The sequence below is a fragment of the Manacus candei genome, unplaced genomic scaffold (assembly GCF_025592945.1).
Source record: "Manacus candei isolate 608988 ecotype Guabito, Panama unplaced genomic scaffold, ASM2559294v1 h1tg000017l, whole genome shotgun sequence".
Taxonomy (NCBI): Eukaryota; Metazoa; Chordata; class Aves; order Passeriformes; family Pipridae; genus Manacus; species Manacus candei.
The window spans coordinates 33,022,838-33,038,000 of NW_026138065.1; the positions used below are offsets into that span (position 1 = coordinate 33,022,838).

The window sequence follows — 15,163 nt, forward strand, 5'->3', positions numbered from 1 at the left end:
CAGGAGCACAGCGTGAGGCTCACCTTGCTCCTGGAAAACTGGAAGGAGCAGAAGCATCAATCTGCTCATTCATTTCTTGAATTTGATATCCAAACCTTAACTTACTGGGAGAGAGCAGAGTTTCCAACCTGAAGAGCTCCTGAGTTCCCTTCATGGAACCAAGGAGGGGAAAGGGGAGATCATGACTGACCAAATCCAAGGCCAAGGCCAAGCCCCTGCTGCTTTTCTTTGATCTCAGTGAGGAAAAAAAGCACACTCTGTGCAAACCTATTAATGGTTTCCTTCTCTTTACAATGGAAAATTACACCTACTTATCTGCCTCCAAGGGAGATGTTTGCATTTAATTGTCTGCTATTTGCAAAATACTTTGAAAGCCACGCAAAGAAAACAGGTGATAAGAGCTGATCGTTCCACATATGTCAAAGGAAGCAATGATCAGGATGTCTTCAGGAGAGCCATTTTTCTCTACCCTTCTCAGTACCCAAACCCGGGTAGCACTAAACAGTGGTAAAGTGAGTTGCTGTTAGGGGAGTTTGTGCAGAGAGGTGTTAGTTCTGCTTCACATCTCCATGGGCAGGAGGGGCCCCATCAGCATTAGCTAATTTGGATGAGCCTGTTATTGGAGAGCAACACAGTCACCCCTTGGCAGAGGGGCACTGCAGCTGCCAGCCAAGCACAGGGGACACTTGCTTATCATCTCAGTGCAAATAACATGCTCTCACCTGATTTTCACAACATTGCCATTTATAATGCCCCCATCTGTACCATGGCCCCCTCCTCTGGCAAATCCCCCTCCACATTCCAAATGTTGCTTCTTCCCCAGTTCAACAACTAAGATAAAAGAACTGCCTTTTGGGGGTGGCAGGGCTGGGGAGCAGGGGAAGGAAAAGAGTTATTCTGTATACTCATATCCTCACCATTTCCCTTCAGAGAAACACAGCAGGGTCTTTTCCAAACCCTGAGCTGAGCACATATGCATGAGCAAACCGCTTCATTCAGCCCACACCTCCACGGCACTGCTTGGCCAAAGCTGCTCAACAAGCACAAAGACACTGTCCACAAGCTGCACGAACTGGTCCTATTTCACTCAGGGATCCCCAGCTCCAGCCGTGTCCCACATCTGGTAGCGTCTCCCAGGCCAGCTGGATCCAGCGTTTTTAGTGGCAGACTAAATCCCTGGGTTTTTGGTGGCAGACAGCTCCCTCCAGTGGGGCGTTTGCCACCACACCATGCACACTTCTTCCCGGAGAAAAGAGGTAATTCAGATTTTAACCCCCTTAAACCAAACAAATAAAAAAAGTTAGCAGCCTCCCGCTGCAGGACAAGCTGGGGAGGCACCTGTGCTTTACGATTGGGGTGGTGCTGCTGCTTTTTGCAGCCAGCATCCGGACAAACAGCATCCATGCAAGCACCAAAAATGCCGCCCACATCATTCAGTGAGCAGGGGCCCACCTGCCATAACATGACCAGGATTCTCACCAAAACTTTAAATCAAGTTCTGGAGGTGTTCCTCAGCCAGGGTGGAAGTAACACCCCACAGATCCTCAGGTCATGCCAGGGCTTCCCATAGAGCTCTGCCTGAGGGGCAGGAGAAAGCAGGCAGCACTGAGCAGGATGCAGAATAACTTTTAATTTCTTAAATTAAGCACCAAAACATCTTATTTCCTTTTTTTCCTTAAAAAAAAAGAAAAAGTGTTTAATTTTCACATACTGACAGCTCTGTGCAGCTCTTGAGCAGGGTAAATCAGCAGATGTACAGCAGTGTGGAGCAAGCATTTTGCTGAGTGAATATTAAAAAAAAAAATTAAATTACAAGACTAGGAACACTGTTGTGGGATATTCATGGTCCATAAAACACAGCAGAAGGGTTTGCACAGCCAGTGGCTTGTGTCAGCTGGGAAAGGCAGGAGTGACTGCACAGGTCACTAGGGCCACAGGGGGGCTGGGGAAGACCTGCAACTCCCTCAGAGTGGGGAAGACTGCTCCAGAAAGACTTGGCACACCTCACCATGGTGGGCATGGACACTCCACAGCCACTCGGGGGGCCTGGCCCGCAGCTTCAGCTGGAAGGGGTCCAGGCGCAGGCACTCCCCCAGGTCATGCAACTCCATCTCTGGCTCCTCCACGGCCCTCACTGATGGCTCCTCGAGGCCTGGGCTCCTCCTGGGGTGCCGTCTCCACACGGCTGTCACACAGAGGATACCAGCAGCCACCAGCATCATCAGGACAGACACGATGGTTGCCCCCACCAGGATGTCAGTGTGACGGAGGAAGAAGCTGATCCCTGCCAGAGAAAGGCCACGGCCTCATCCCAGGGGCCATTGCCCCAGAGGCCCCCAGTGTGCTCACAGAGTCCCCCACAGTGTGACTGCAGTGCTCAGGGGTGCGACCTATATCTATGGGTGCTCCTCCAGGAAGTTCAACCTCTTCTTGCCTCCTGCTGTCCAGAAACCCTCACTCACACCTGCCCTCAGGGCAGAGCAGCTCTCCCAAACATCCATCCCAAAGAAATATTTAGACCAAGAGCCAGCCTGCAGGAGCATCACAGGCATGGTGTTACCCCAGGAGAACCCAAACAGAGTAGAGCCATTGTCAAACCCACAGGGACTAAAAGACCTGCTGCCGTTCCCATCCAGGCCTGAAGGGACCCTCTCCATGACCCAATGGATAAACACGAATTTATAAAATTATCTATACCTGAATATAACCTGCTGATCTGGATAGACTTAGACTGCACAACTGGTTAATTAACTTGCAGTCAGTAGGATGGGTGAGAAATTATATTTGGCTCACAGTTATATATTTTGACTCACATTGAGGTTTAAGCCACTGCAGGGATGTGAAGTAGTTTTGGTAAAGCAGCAGCAAAGTTTTGAGTACAAATTGCAGAATATTGCTGTTTTTCAGGGTGCAAGGCCTCATTACTCTGCAAGATTGGATTAGTCATCTCTGATTATAGTCAAGCACCATGTGCCATCTGCTCAGCCTTGTGTCAAATACATCAGAGGAGCTCTGGGGTAGACACCAGGAACATCAACGTCCTTCTCACCAAGATCTACACAGTATGACAGGAGAACCAGGAGTGACCAAGTTTGCTGATCACATCAGTTACAGCAGAGGTAGCTCATAAATCACCCTTGACCTTGCTTGTAACTTCAAGGCTCACGTGCCAAGTTGTAGCCCGGATAGAGGGAAAGTAGCAGACTGGGGAAAGGGAGGCTCACGGAGAGGTTATAGTGCCAGCTGCAAACTGCCTTGCAAAGATATTATACATCTATATAAGGACATCTAAAGCCACCAGTTCAGTCACATCACATACAATAGTGCACCAATTACTCACCCACACATACAAGAAAACACCCAGCTGCAAGAGAAAGCAGAACTGCTGTTTTGTCCTCTACCTGATCGGGGAGTGCGGATGCAGAGGGTGCCGGACTTGGTGGGAGAATGATCCTCGTAGCCCTGTTTGCAGCGGCAGAGGTAGGTGCCCACGCCATTGAAGCACTCTGCCTCCTCCCCGCAGAGGCCAACCCCGGCATTGCACTCGTTCACGTCTGTGATGGGGAACAGATGCCCTAAATCAGGTCAGCCTTGGCATAAAAGGGTTTCTCCCAGGGAAAAAAAAAAGGTGAACCACCTACCTTCAACAAACAGCGAAACAAGCTGCAGCTTCTCTGCTCCGACTGAGGTGCCAAGCAGCTCCTCCAGCTGGGAGCGCAGGAGCAGAGACACATTCCTCTCCTCCGGCTTCAGGTGCAGCCAGAAGGTGAGCAGCAGGTTGGCATCCCCTGTGCTGCAGGTGGGGGAGAGCCCAGGGTAAGGCAGGAGGGAAGAGTCACTGCAGGCCTGCCAGCATTGATAGCCCATTTAGACCTTCCACTCACTCCTATTGGAACGTGGTGCTGCAGGCTCTTGCAAAAATTATTTGTGACAAGAGGCGGCTTTGCACTTGGACCAAGGGAAAAAGGAAAGCCCAACTCCTCATTTGGAGCTAGGCTGAAGTGACGAGACATTTGTGTAAAGTGAATTGTAGTGGCAATCTGAAGTCCCAGATAAGCCTCAGCCAAGTGCAGCAGCACCCTGCTGGCAGCTCCCAGCTTTATCCAGCAGGCTTTGTGGGGCAAGTGTGAGAATTCTCACTTTTCTCTAGAGTTTAAATCCATCTTAGACCTATGTAGGCCCCAGCTAGCACTAAACGTCAATTTTCACCATCTTTCCTCTAGAAAAACAGATTATTTTTTTTTCTAATTTCAGGACAAGTTACAGATCACAGGAGAGGAGAAAGCACGTGTGTCTGCCTGGGGAAGGAGAATGAGAACCCAGACAATACAATCAAAGAAATATTACAGGTTATAGCAGTCACCTGCCAAGACAGCAGCACAGCAGTAACCCTACCTTTTGACATCATTTAACTTTATTTCATTGACTCTGTTGGCAGAAAGTTTCAGGTTCTTCTGTATCTGCAAAGGAACAGAGTGACCAGTGCTGATTTGATATTTGACAGGAGTATGACAGCAGTTTCTTTTCTCAGTCTAACTCCCCATCCTGCTCTTCCCCTTCACAAACCACCTGGGATGCAGTAGATGTCCCAAAGCCCACTGCTCTGAGCTTTTTCTTTAGGAGAACACTAATTATTCCCACCTGCTTAGCTTCAGCTCAGCTCCCAAACACAAAAGTGAATTTGGAAAAAAGAAAGGGCAGTAGTAGCCCGAGGTAAGTGGGTATGAAGCCATTGCAGAGCAGCAGTTGAAGGATAGCAGCTTTCTAGGCTAAGCAGGAGGCTGAACCCTGTAGCTCCTCCAGTCTGCATTCCAGAAAGGAAGCTTAGGTGCAGCCCTGAAAGCAGATGCTTGCACACTTGCCCACTTCTAGGCTTTGGCTACAAGCTGCCCCATTTCCAGAGGCGACTTACAGCCCTCAGTGGGTTGTGTCCCTATATCTGAAGTGCTTTTGTGCTGCCTTGTGATGGCATGGTGCTACAAAGGGCTAAACACCAGGCACTGCAGCCAGGTACCCCGGCCAAGGCATCAGAATTGGCCTCAGATGATGAACAGCACAAGCAAATAAGATACTGGTTCATCATGTGGCTCTAGCAGAAAATCTCTGGAATGCATGGCACAGCATGGTCTCTTCTAATTGAAGATTTGGGACATTACATGTGTTTTTCTCCACCTTCCCTTACCCAGACTTACATCATTCTTCACAGATTCGAGAAGACCCTTTTGGAGCTCACTTCCACCATGAGGAATCCAGTCCTTGGGTTTGACTTCCATAGTTACTTCAAACAGCACATCTACCAGAAGACACAAGATGCTGCATGTTCAAATCCACATAACACCAACAGGCTCCTTAAATGAGTTAATCCTAAAACATCAGCACTGGCAGAACAAACCCATAAGGACATGCTTGTGCAAGTCAGTGCCATGTGGGTATTTCCAGAGGCTATGCATCAGGTAGAACAAGTTGTTGAGTAACAGGTGATCAGAATTGATCTTCCCATGAAAAAAGTATAAATAATGCATGTCCAATCACATTCACTGGTCTTTAGCTATTCTGTTTCCCAAAGGTATGGTCATAATTTGTGATAGAATCTAAAAGCCCACTTCTCTCACCCATCTCTGGGATCAGCTCAAATAAACTGCAGTGGTCTGGCTGAATCTAGGCTGGCACAAATTTTCCAGTCTGCTGTTTAAAACCTATTTAATTCATCGATATTTCTCAGGTTCAGAGCTCAGGCTCCCTCTGTATCGGCTCCTTTTTGCAAGCTGTTTCTATGGCTTGCTCTTCCATAGAAACCTAGCATTATGCTGCCTAGTTGCTAGTTCTCCCATAAGGGGGTTTTGCTTCTCTCCCTGGCCTGAGGAGCAGGACTTCTGCAGGTTTCTGATGCCAGTAGTCACAAGGTGTCCATTGGAATGTATTGGAGGAAATGAAGTTTATTCACCTTATTCTTCTTTAAACAGCCAACAAGTAATGCTTAAACTTGAACAAGCCAGCATTTATGACAGGCATGTGAAATCAGGTTTTTCCAGGGGAGGTACAAAGTGGTGAAAGCACAACTGTGGGATTGCAGTGGTATCTTAAAAACTGACATCTTCAAAGTGGTTACTACTCAGAAACAACCCCCACTGATTTCTGTATTTAATGAGCAGGTGATGTCCAGCACAGCCCCAGTCAGCTCACTGAACTTTGGACAGGGTTTTAAGACACGCTCAGCTCCTTGCACAACTCACCTCCGGGATGGTGCTGGGACTGCAGTGCTGTGCCATTCTCCAGAGATGCCAGGGCAGAAACCAGATCTGTCAAAGAAAGGGAAAGCATCAGGCGGCTGAACTCAATGTACCAGTAATGGGGGAGGGAAAGGACATGAGGTCTGCATCACTTTGCAAGAAGAGTGCCACGTGCCAGCTCCTTTTTTCCAGTTTTGTTTCTATTCTTTACACTGAAATTAAATATCAAGCTCTAAATACAATCTGCTCTCCTCTGTAGTAGAGAGTGTTCTTTAGAAAGAAATCACCCCAATAAACCTCATTTCCATTTCTAGTTGCGGATGAAGTGTTATCCCTGTGAAGCCACTGGAGTTGCCTTGGAGCCCAACAGAGCAAAACTGCTTGTGCATTATGTGCCAGAAAATGAAAAAAAAACCTAAATAAAATCTACAATGGAGGGGCAAGAACAGTTTGGAGGGGAGGAAACACCAATTGAAAACATCTTCTACTTTCTGGCGGAAATTAATGTATATCAGTGGCTAAATATTTCTGTGAAAGTAGTCTGCCATCAACTTCTAGGACACAAAAGCCTTTTTTTCCCCTTTCTCCAGCTTCTGGAGCTCAGACTGTGATCATGCCTGGGAGCACTGTGACAAGCTACATAAGAATCAATACAAGCCAGAGATGTTTAAAGCCAAGATAACATTCACAGTGGAGAGGCTGGCTCCTCCATGGGTAATTCAAAACACTTGGATTAGAAACCAGCCTGTCCCTATCATGAGTAGTGTCATCCCATAGATAGCCATGTTACAGCAGATAATTCTGTGTTCTCAAGTACCTCCTGCCCTGGATGCAGAAGTCAAGAGTGCTACTGCAGGGACCAACTGAAGGTAACAGCCATATCTACAAATAAAACCTCTTAAGAGAGTGATGGATCATTGGAGATGGATATCACACAATGTCAGGCATCAGTTCAGTCACAGATAACTCAAAAAACCACCTTACCAAAAAGCTCTTCAGTCCTTTCCCCCAGAGACACTGTATCACCAGCAGTCACACCAGGAGAGGGGTAGAGAGAAGGTTTTGTACTTGTGTCTAGTGGTGGCTCTTCCAGCACTGGTGCCTGTGTGCGATGTGTAGCAGCAGCCACTTCTTCTGACAGGATGTCACTGGCCTGACCCAGACTGGATGATTTGTCAGAGACACCTGCGTTGCTGCTGGGCATCTCTGAGAAAGGTAAACCAGTTGAGTGACTTGGGACTGTGGTGGCCAGGGCAGCTACTGGCTCTACATCCCCCTTGGTCAGCCCCAAGGCAGATGGCTCAGCTTTACACCCAGTGTCTTGCCCAGCTGGAGCTGCCTCCACCAACACGTCATCTTCAGTTTCTCTGCCCTCAGTGCTACCATCCTGAGGGCTCTTTTCCAGCTTGGTTTCATCCTGCAGCTGACCATGCTCACTCAGGTCAAGCTTGCTCAGGTTAGTACCAAACTGAGCATCTTCTGTGAGATCAGAAGGGTGTTGGGCCTTTCCATCTGGGCTCACAAGATCAGGCTGAATCCTGCCACCGGCAGGTGCAGCTGGTGGGCCTAGAGAGGCACTGAGCATGGACACTAAACCTTTTGTTGCCACTGTCCTCCAGCTCTCTTTTTTAGAGGTCTCCTGGACAGGCTCTCGGGGAGCTGCTGTGGTATCGTTTGAAGAGCCCACAGCTTCAGAGTCTCTGAATACGTAATACTGTCCCTTAAAATATTTGTATTCATGGCTTTGGGAGCCACTCCCTGACAGAAACAACACCTGGACCTCAGTAGCTTGCGTAGCAAAGACCAGAGTGCCTCGGTTGTGGCAGGCATACACCACTTTGGTTTCCACACTTGATGAGACCCCCTGGAAGATGATCTTGTCCTGGTTGCTGCCACAGCCATCGCTCCCCTCAAATCCCTGGACATAGATGACAATGTGCTTCTGGGGGCCTGCCCAGATGGTCCAGTTGCACCAAATGTTGGTTTTAATGTCAGCATGCAGCGGAAGGTAAAACACCCCAGACCCATCCCGAAAGATGAGATGGCAGCTCCTGAGGGGAAAGTACTCCATTGCCCAGGGAGGTCCCAGCTCTGACACATCAAAAACACAGAAAAGAAACATGTAATCAAAGGTCATTATATGCACCAAGACAACGTGGATATCACACTTCCAGGAGCACTGCAAATTGCCACAGAAGAGGCACCATTTCAGACCCTCTCCTGCTGCAAGACCTCTACAGTTTCAGCCCCTGGAGCCACATATCCACTCTACAATTGGAGCTGAGCTTCTATGAGGGGCTGCACAAAGCAGAGCCAATGCCAGCCAGCTACAAGATGGACTCACCACCGGCCAAAGCCAAGCTCATCATCAATGGTGGCAGCACCTCAAGAATAACATGATTAAGTAGCGGAAAAAATCTGCTGCACAACAGCAGCCAGAAGGAAGGAGTGGACTGTGTGAGAGAAACAACTCTGCAGACACCAAAGTCAGTGCACAAAGAGGGGAAGGAGGGGCTCCAGGCACTGGAGCAGAGGTTCAGCTGCAGCCCATGGAAGGGCAGCTGTGCCCCCCTGGAGGAACCTACATCAGAGCTAATGCCCAAAGGTGGCTGTAGCCCCATGGGAAGCCTGTGCTGGAGCAGGCTGCTGGCAGGACCTGTGGCCCTGTGGAGAGAGGAGCCCACAGTGGAGCAGGTTTGCAATCCCACACCAGACCCATATTGGAGCAGCCTGTTCCTGAAGGACTGCACTCTGTTGAAGGGATCGACACTGGAACAGGGGCAGAGTATGAGGAGTCCTCCCCCTGAGGAGGACAGAGCAGCAGAGATAATGTGTGATGAAGTGACCACAGCCACCATTCCCTGTCCCCCTGCACCTCTCAGGTCAGGGGAGGAGGTAGAGAAACCAAGAGGGAAGTTGAGCCTGGGAAAAAGGGAGGGATGTGGGAAAGCTGTTTTTAAGATTTGGTTTGATTTCTCATTATCCTACTGATACAATTGATAATAAATTAAACTGATTTCCCCAAGTTGAGTCTGGTTTGCCCATGACAGTAACAGGCAAGTGATCTCTCCCCATCCTTATCTCAACCCACCAGCCTTTCGTTATACTTTTTCTCCCGTCCCACTGAGCAGGGGAGTGAGAGCAGCTCTGGTGGGCACCTGGTGTCCAGAAAGGGTCAACCCACCACACTTCTCCCCAGAGAGCAGGTTATGATGGCCAGGTGGAGATTGCAGGTCAAAGACACAGCCTTGGCTTTGCCCTCACCAAGTACTTCTGGCTTTCTGAAGATGTGCTACATCAAAATTCAGAGTACTGAAAAACCTACCAGCGTGTTTCCATTGCTGTCCTTCTGGCACCTGGGTGTTTCTGGATACATCAGAGGGATCCCAAGGCATTTGGTCTCTTGATAGTGTTCCTCCCCATGGAGCTGCAGGAAGATCAGGGTGTGCAGGAGTGGTGCTGAAGGAGGCAGTTCTCTGCTGTCCTGCACCCACTCGAAGAGTTTCTGTGGTTTTCTGCATTTTACACCCCCCAAGGAGGGAGGCAGGAGCCAGTTTGTCACTAGCATCTGTCTCCTGATGCTGCACAGGTACCACGTGCTCCTCTCTCCTCACCCCCCAGCTGTCAGACAGGGAAGCTGGTGCCACCCCAGAGCCACTGCTCACACAGCCCTTGGGCAGAGGAAGCCCCACACCAACTCCCCTAGAGCTTTCCAGCAGGGAAATATCCATGAGCTTTGTATGTTGGAGGCCAGTTGTTCCCAGCTCAGATTTAGGTATGGACAAGTGCCTTAAACTGCTTTGGCAGCTTGGGCTTCTCTCAGGTAGCAGATGCAAGTGGTCCTTGTTTACCACTTCATAGTGGCTGCTCAGGCTGGGTGACAGGCCCTGTGCAAGGCCCTCACTGCTCACTGTGCCATCAGCTGGGGTGCTCAGCTGGGGATGGCTTTCACCCTTCTCCAAGCTGACTGTGCTGAGCTGCTGGTTCCTGGTGGTACCTGTGCTTTCTTGGCTTTCCCCTCTGCCAGGGGACACAGACTGCGAGTGTGCAGCCAAGTCCAGGCAACTTGTGCGTGTTGGTTTAATAGTAAATTGTAGGTCACCCAGACCTTTTGGTTTCAAGGTAGCACTCAGGACAGACTGGCTGTCCTCCAGACTCACACCTGCTGGCTGCAAAAGAGGTTCTGCTGCATGCAAGGCACCGAGCAAAGGAGTTTCCAAATGCACACTTGAAAGCCTATGCATATAACCAAAACCCACAGTGGTGTCCCCACTTACAGAGAGACTCTGCCCCCAGCTATCCCGTGCTGCAGTGGGGATTATACCCTCAGGTGTTCCTGTGCCTTGAGCTTCCTGAACCCCTGGCAGCTCAGACCCCAGCTCACCAGGAGCTTTTGTTTCCAGAAGAAGTGTCTTTGCACGTTCACGTGGGATAAGCCCAACAGGACTTTCCACAGCCACAGTATCCAGAGTGGTCCCTCTTTCCTGCATCAGCTCACCACTTAGCACTGTGGTCTCGCCAGGGCTCATGGTGCTACATGGGGTTGCCAAGCCCAGCACATTTCTAAGGTTTTCAACACAGCCAGACTGAAAAATACTGTCTTGCTTTGGTAGTTTTGGAGCAGGAGTTTCAGAAATCCCATCATCTTTGGAGGAAGATTCACCTTCCTGGTCTTGGAAGATGTAGTATTTCCCTTTAAACTGTGCATCTCTGCAGTTTGGCAAGTACCTCTTCAGCAACACAACATGGACAGCCTGAGCAAAGGTGGCAAAAACGTGCATCTCCTTTTTCCAGCAAGAGTAAACAACACTGTTTTCCACCAGTGAAGAAACTCCTTCAAATAGAATTTTGTCCTCATTTTTGTTGCAGTCCTCCTTAGCGTTAAAGCCTTGAATATAAATTATTATATGCTTTCTGGAGCCTGCCCAGATTGTCCAGTTGCACCAAAAGCTTACGGGGAAATCACCACGGTATGCTGGAGGAAAAAACTCCCCATAGTTGTCCTTCAGAACTCTATGGCAGCTTCTTATAGGCACATATGCCAATATCCAGGGAGACTCTGGCTCTGGAAGACAAGAAGCAACAACGAAGTTTTCCCCCATTCCCTGTTCCAGAGTTACCAGTCCTTATTAGCAGAAATTATTTTAAAGGTCGCTCTTCTCCCCTTTTTGCTGCCTCCTGCTCCCATCTGCCAATCAACATGCAAATCCATCAGCAGAAGAACGTGCAAGTAACTCTGTGTCAGGTCTGGAGGTTGAGGCCACTTGAGTGTGCACCCACACACCAGCCTGGGATGTGCCTAAAACTGCCAACCCTTCCAGCCCAAGTGGCTGTTTCCATCCACACCTGCCAGAAACCTATCCCAAGCTTTTGCCCCATCAGTGCTCCCTCTACCTGTGTGTGCCACTCCAGAGTGCTTGGAAAGCTGGAGAAGCCCTAGCTGCCACCACCTCCTGCTCCATGAGGAGCCAGGCTGTACCCTCACTGCTGCCACCCCAGAGCAGGGCACTCTCACACTTTAATTCCCCCCTGCCACAGCCATGCAGGAGCACAGAAGTCCCAGCACAGCCACACAGTGGGTGCCACTTGTCCCAGGGAGGCAGATTCTCATCTGCAGGGTCAGGCTATTTAGGGATCAAAGCTAAAGGCTCAGGGAATTGCCACACCTGGGCAAGTTACAAAAGCAGTGAGTGTACTGTTACATTTGGTTTCAACACACAGGTGATGTTTGTTGTTTATACACAGAGATGGGAGATAAAGCTCTCCTGAAGGTGTTTTCAATCTCTTTGCTTTAAAGGGCTCAGCCAAGCCAGAAGCCCTTAAAGCCTCAGTAGGATAAGCAACATTAGTATCTTGTCAAAGTGTGAAGTGCCTTCCCTTAAGCAGGAAGAAATACAGTGTTTTCCAAAAACACCATCTCAAAGCTAGAAGAGTCACAGGTTCAGAACAGGTTTAGCCTACAGGAGCACAGTTGAAGTTTGGGTTGAACTTTTGCTACTTGTTTTAATTGCTGCAGTGCATTGCTCCTGCCTCCAGGACCTGCCCTGTGGTAGGGATTTGGCAACCACAGGATAGTGGCACAGGTTTTCTCCCACACTAGCACTGATTTTTCTTCACCCCAACACCCAGTAGTGATCAGCCACATCCCCTTTCCTCTCCATACCACCCCCAGGGCCGGGTTGTTGTTCCTGACTTTCCATACCACTTATTGTTGGCTTGAGGTACCCAACAAATTCTGGGTAGAAAAAAAGACTGGTCTGAGAATTAACTCTTACCTGGTTTAACCTTCCAATATTCCTGAGAGGATCCCTGTGCCTATAAAGAAGAGAGAGTCCTGTTGCAGATCCAAGTACCACTGCCCATGCTTATAATGCTGCTCAGAGAAATGCCAATCCAAGCCCGAGGGGAAGGGAGCACCAAATCCACCATGGTGGATTGAGGTTTTGCCTGCATGTGGACCAAGCCCCAAGGCCACCTTGCTTATTCTGTGTGATAATAAATCTTCACCCCTCCCTACATCCAGAAGCATTGCCCAGTTTACACTGTCGGACCACAGCCAATACAAAACCACGGCCAAAACACAGCAAGAAAAGCCCAGCTGTGCTTTAATCCATAGAGGCCACACAGAGGAGAAGGATTTGTAAGCAGGCAGGACACTGCACCCAAGAAGGGAGTTTCCTCCAGGCAACTGAGTCCCCTCTTCCCATCACTCACCCTTGGCGCAGCATCAGAGTAGGATCTCAGCATCACCCTGGGAGCCTGCCCACCAGCAGCTGGCCCCCACACCCCAAGCACCAGGAGCAGGGCAAGAAGCAACAGGGAGGGCAAAGGCTTCATGGCAGAGGTTTACCAGGAGCACAACATTGAAACGAGACCACAGAAAAGAGAAAAAAACCCCCAGCTCTCCCCTCCCTAAAATAATCCACCAGGCAGAGCAAATGTGGGATCACCACCTTTCCCAGCCTCTCTCTGAAACACATCCCCACAGTGGAGGGGCTGGCCTAGTACCCACTCACTCATATATGGCCCTGCTACACCTGTGACAGCAATTAGCTAATCAAAGAAATGAGGCCAGCTGTCACTTGTTAGGGACATACTTGCCCTTTCAATTTGCTGTGCAAGTATTCTTTCTTTGCTGGATGTTTGAGTGAGAAGGCGTTTGTCCATTTATAACACATAATGCTATAACCTGGAATTAAAGTGCTGCTGACACCCCAACATGACACAGAAGGTGCCTGCTGTCTTAAAAAAGAAAAAAATATTCAATTACTGAAGGGGACAAAAAAAAGCCCCAATGTAAAAGTGAGTGTTTTTATCACAACATTTTAACTGGCTTCTGCCTGAAGGGTGTGATTTTCCCCAGGGCTGCACCATCCTGACGCAGAGCAAAAAAAGGTGAAACTGCCTTGAAATACAAGCACCTTCTCTCCTCATCTACACTTACTGAAGTGTGGAAAGCAAATAGCCCGGGTGATGATGTATAAATTATTAGATGCTCAAAATTCTTTCAGTTGTAACAGTCTAACTTGTCATTAGGGGCCACACAGATTAGGCAGTCAGGCTGCTTGACACGTGGCTTTGACAATATTCCCTTTAAAACATCAATCATCACTTAGCAAAATAAAATGATAAATTCCTTTTTTTCTTCTAGTCATCACAGCTTGACAGGCTGATGGGTGTTCAGGGACAAATACACCCATGGGTTTTATGTGGGTCAAAACAAGCAGTGCATCAGACCGTCCCAGTCATCTGGGTTTTCAGCAAGTAACCGCATCCCAGCTCCCAGGTTTTAAGCTTTTCCGCCCATCCCAGTGCAGTACCAATGACCAAATGGGCAGTGAGAGCCTGTCATTCTTGCAGCAGGACAAACCTCTTCCTCCCACAGCCATCTGTCTGTAACTACACATGTTCAAAGCAATCCTAAATCCCCTCTTTCAGTCCTACGGCAGGTGTGGACAGACCTGCAAAACCCCTTCCACACTTATCATAAAAACACAGAATCTTGGAAAAACACTCCAAGATCATCGAGTCCAACCACTAACTCTACACTGTCAAGCCCACCACTGAAGCATGTCCCTGAGCGCCACATCTGCACGACTTTTGAATCCCTCCAGATATGGAGTCCTTGTCCTTATGGGGAACTTCAACCTGCCAGATGTTAACTGAGAACACCACACAGCTGGCACAAACAGGTTCTAAAGATTCCTAAAACTCCTGGATGATAATTTAATGGTACAAGTACTAAGAGAGCTGACTAGGAAAGATGCCTTCCTTGATTTGTTGCTTCTTAACAGAGAGTGTCCCATGAGTGAAGTGGTGACTGAAGGTCACTTTGGCTACAGTGATCATGAAGCAATCGAGTTTAAAATCTCTGTTGACAGAAGGAAAAGTGCCAGCAAAACCTCAATCCTGGACATGAGGAGAGCAGACTTCAGGCTGCTCAGGGAACTAGTCAGTAAGGTCCCCTGGGAAAACGCTTTTGAAGGTGCTGGGGTCCATCAGTGCTGGTCACTTTTTAAGCACCACCTCCTAAGGGCATGGGAGCAGGCAATTCCCAAATACTGGAAATCAAGCAGACAAGGCAGAAGGCTGTCTTGGCTGAGCAGGGATCTTCTTCTGGAACTGTGGCAAAAACGAAAGGTGTATGCATGCCTAGTGGAAGCAAGGTCAGGTGATGTGAGAGGAATACAGAGATGCTGTTCTCCACTGCAGGGAGAAGATTCATGCAGCCAAAGCTCAGTTGGAATTTGAAGCTGGCCAGCAATGTGGGGGACAATAAAAAGAGGTTTTTAAAATACAGTAATAGGAAAAGGCAATGCAGCCTGTTACAGGGTGAAGATGATCACCTCACAAACAGGAATATAGACAAGGCAAAGATGTTTAATGCATTCTTTGTCTCTGTCTTCAACACCGATAACAAATTAAGGGGGTCC

The 15,163-nt window shown here is 48.8% G+C and overlaps 1 protein-coding gene across 1 annotated transcript; it reads right to left on the bottom strand.

The window, feature by feature from the left end:
* Window positions 1–548: 548 nt before the first annotated feature.
* LOC127469382 (uncharacterized) lies at window positions 549–11,159 on the bottom strand. Its single transcript, XM_051783572.1, has 9 exons — window positions 9,556–11,159; window positions 7,215–8,321; window positions 6,234–6,299; window positions 5,193–5,293; window positions 4,396–4,460; window positions 3,642–3,793; window positions 3,402–3,554; window positions 2,009–2,284; window positions 549–613 (listed from the first exon to the last, which is right to left on the bottom strand). Exons 1-9 carry the CDS (start codon window positions 11,009–11,011, stop codon window positions 549–551), a joined length of 3,441 nt encoding a protein of 1,146 aa, XP_051639532.1. The 5' UTR covers window positions 11,012–11,159.
* Between the last annotated feature and the right edge of the window lie 4,004 nt (window positions 11,160–15,163).

Excerpts from the sequence above, each read along its gene's own strand:
- LOC127469382 (XM_051783572.1), bottom strand. The coding sequence starts at position 11,011 with ATGCACGTTTTTGCCACCTTTGCTCAGGCTGTCCATGTTGTGTTGCTG. Across the intron at positions 8,322-9,555 it reads ACAGCAATGGAAACACGCTG|AGCTGGGACCTCCCTGGGCA; the intron begins GTAGGTTTTTCA and ends TTGATGTGTCAG. Across the intron at positions 2,285-3,401 it reads CATCCGCACTCCCCGATCAG|GGATCAGCTTCTTCCTCCGT; the intron begins GTAGAGGACAAA and ends TTTCTCTGGCAG.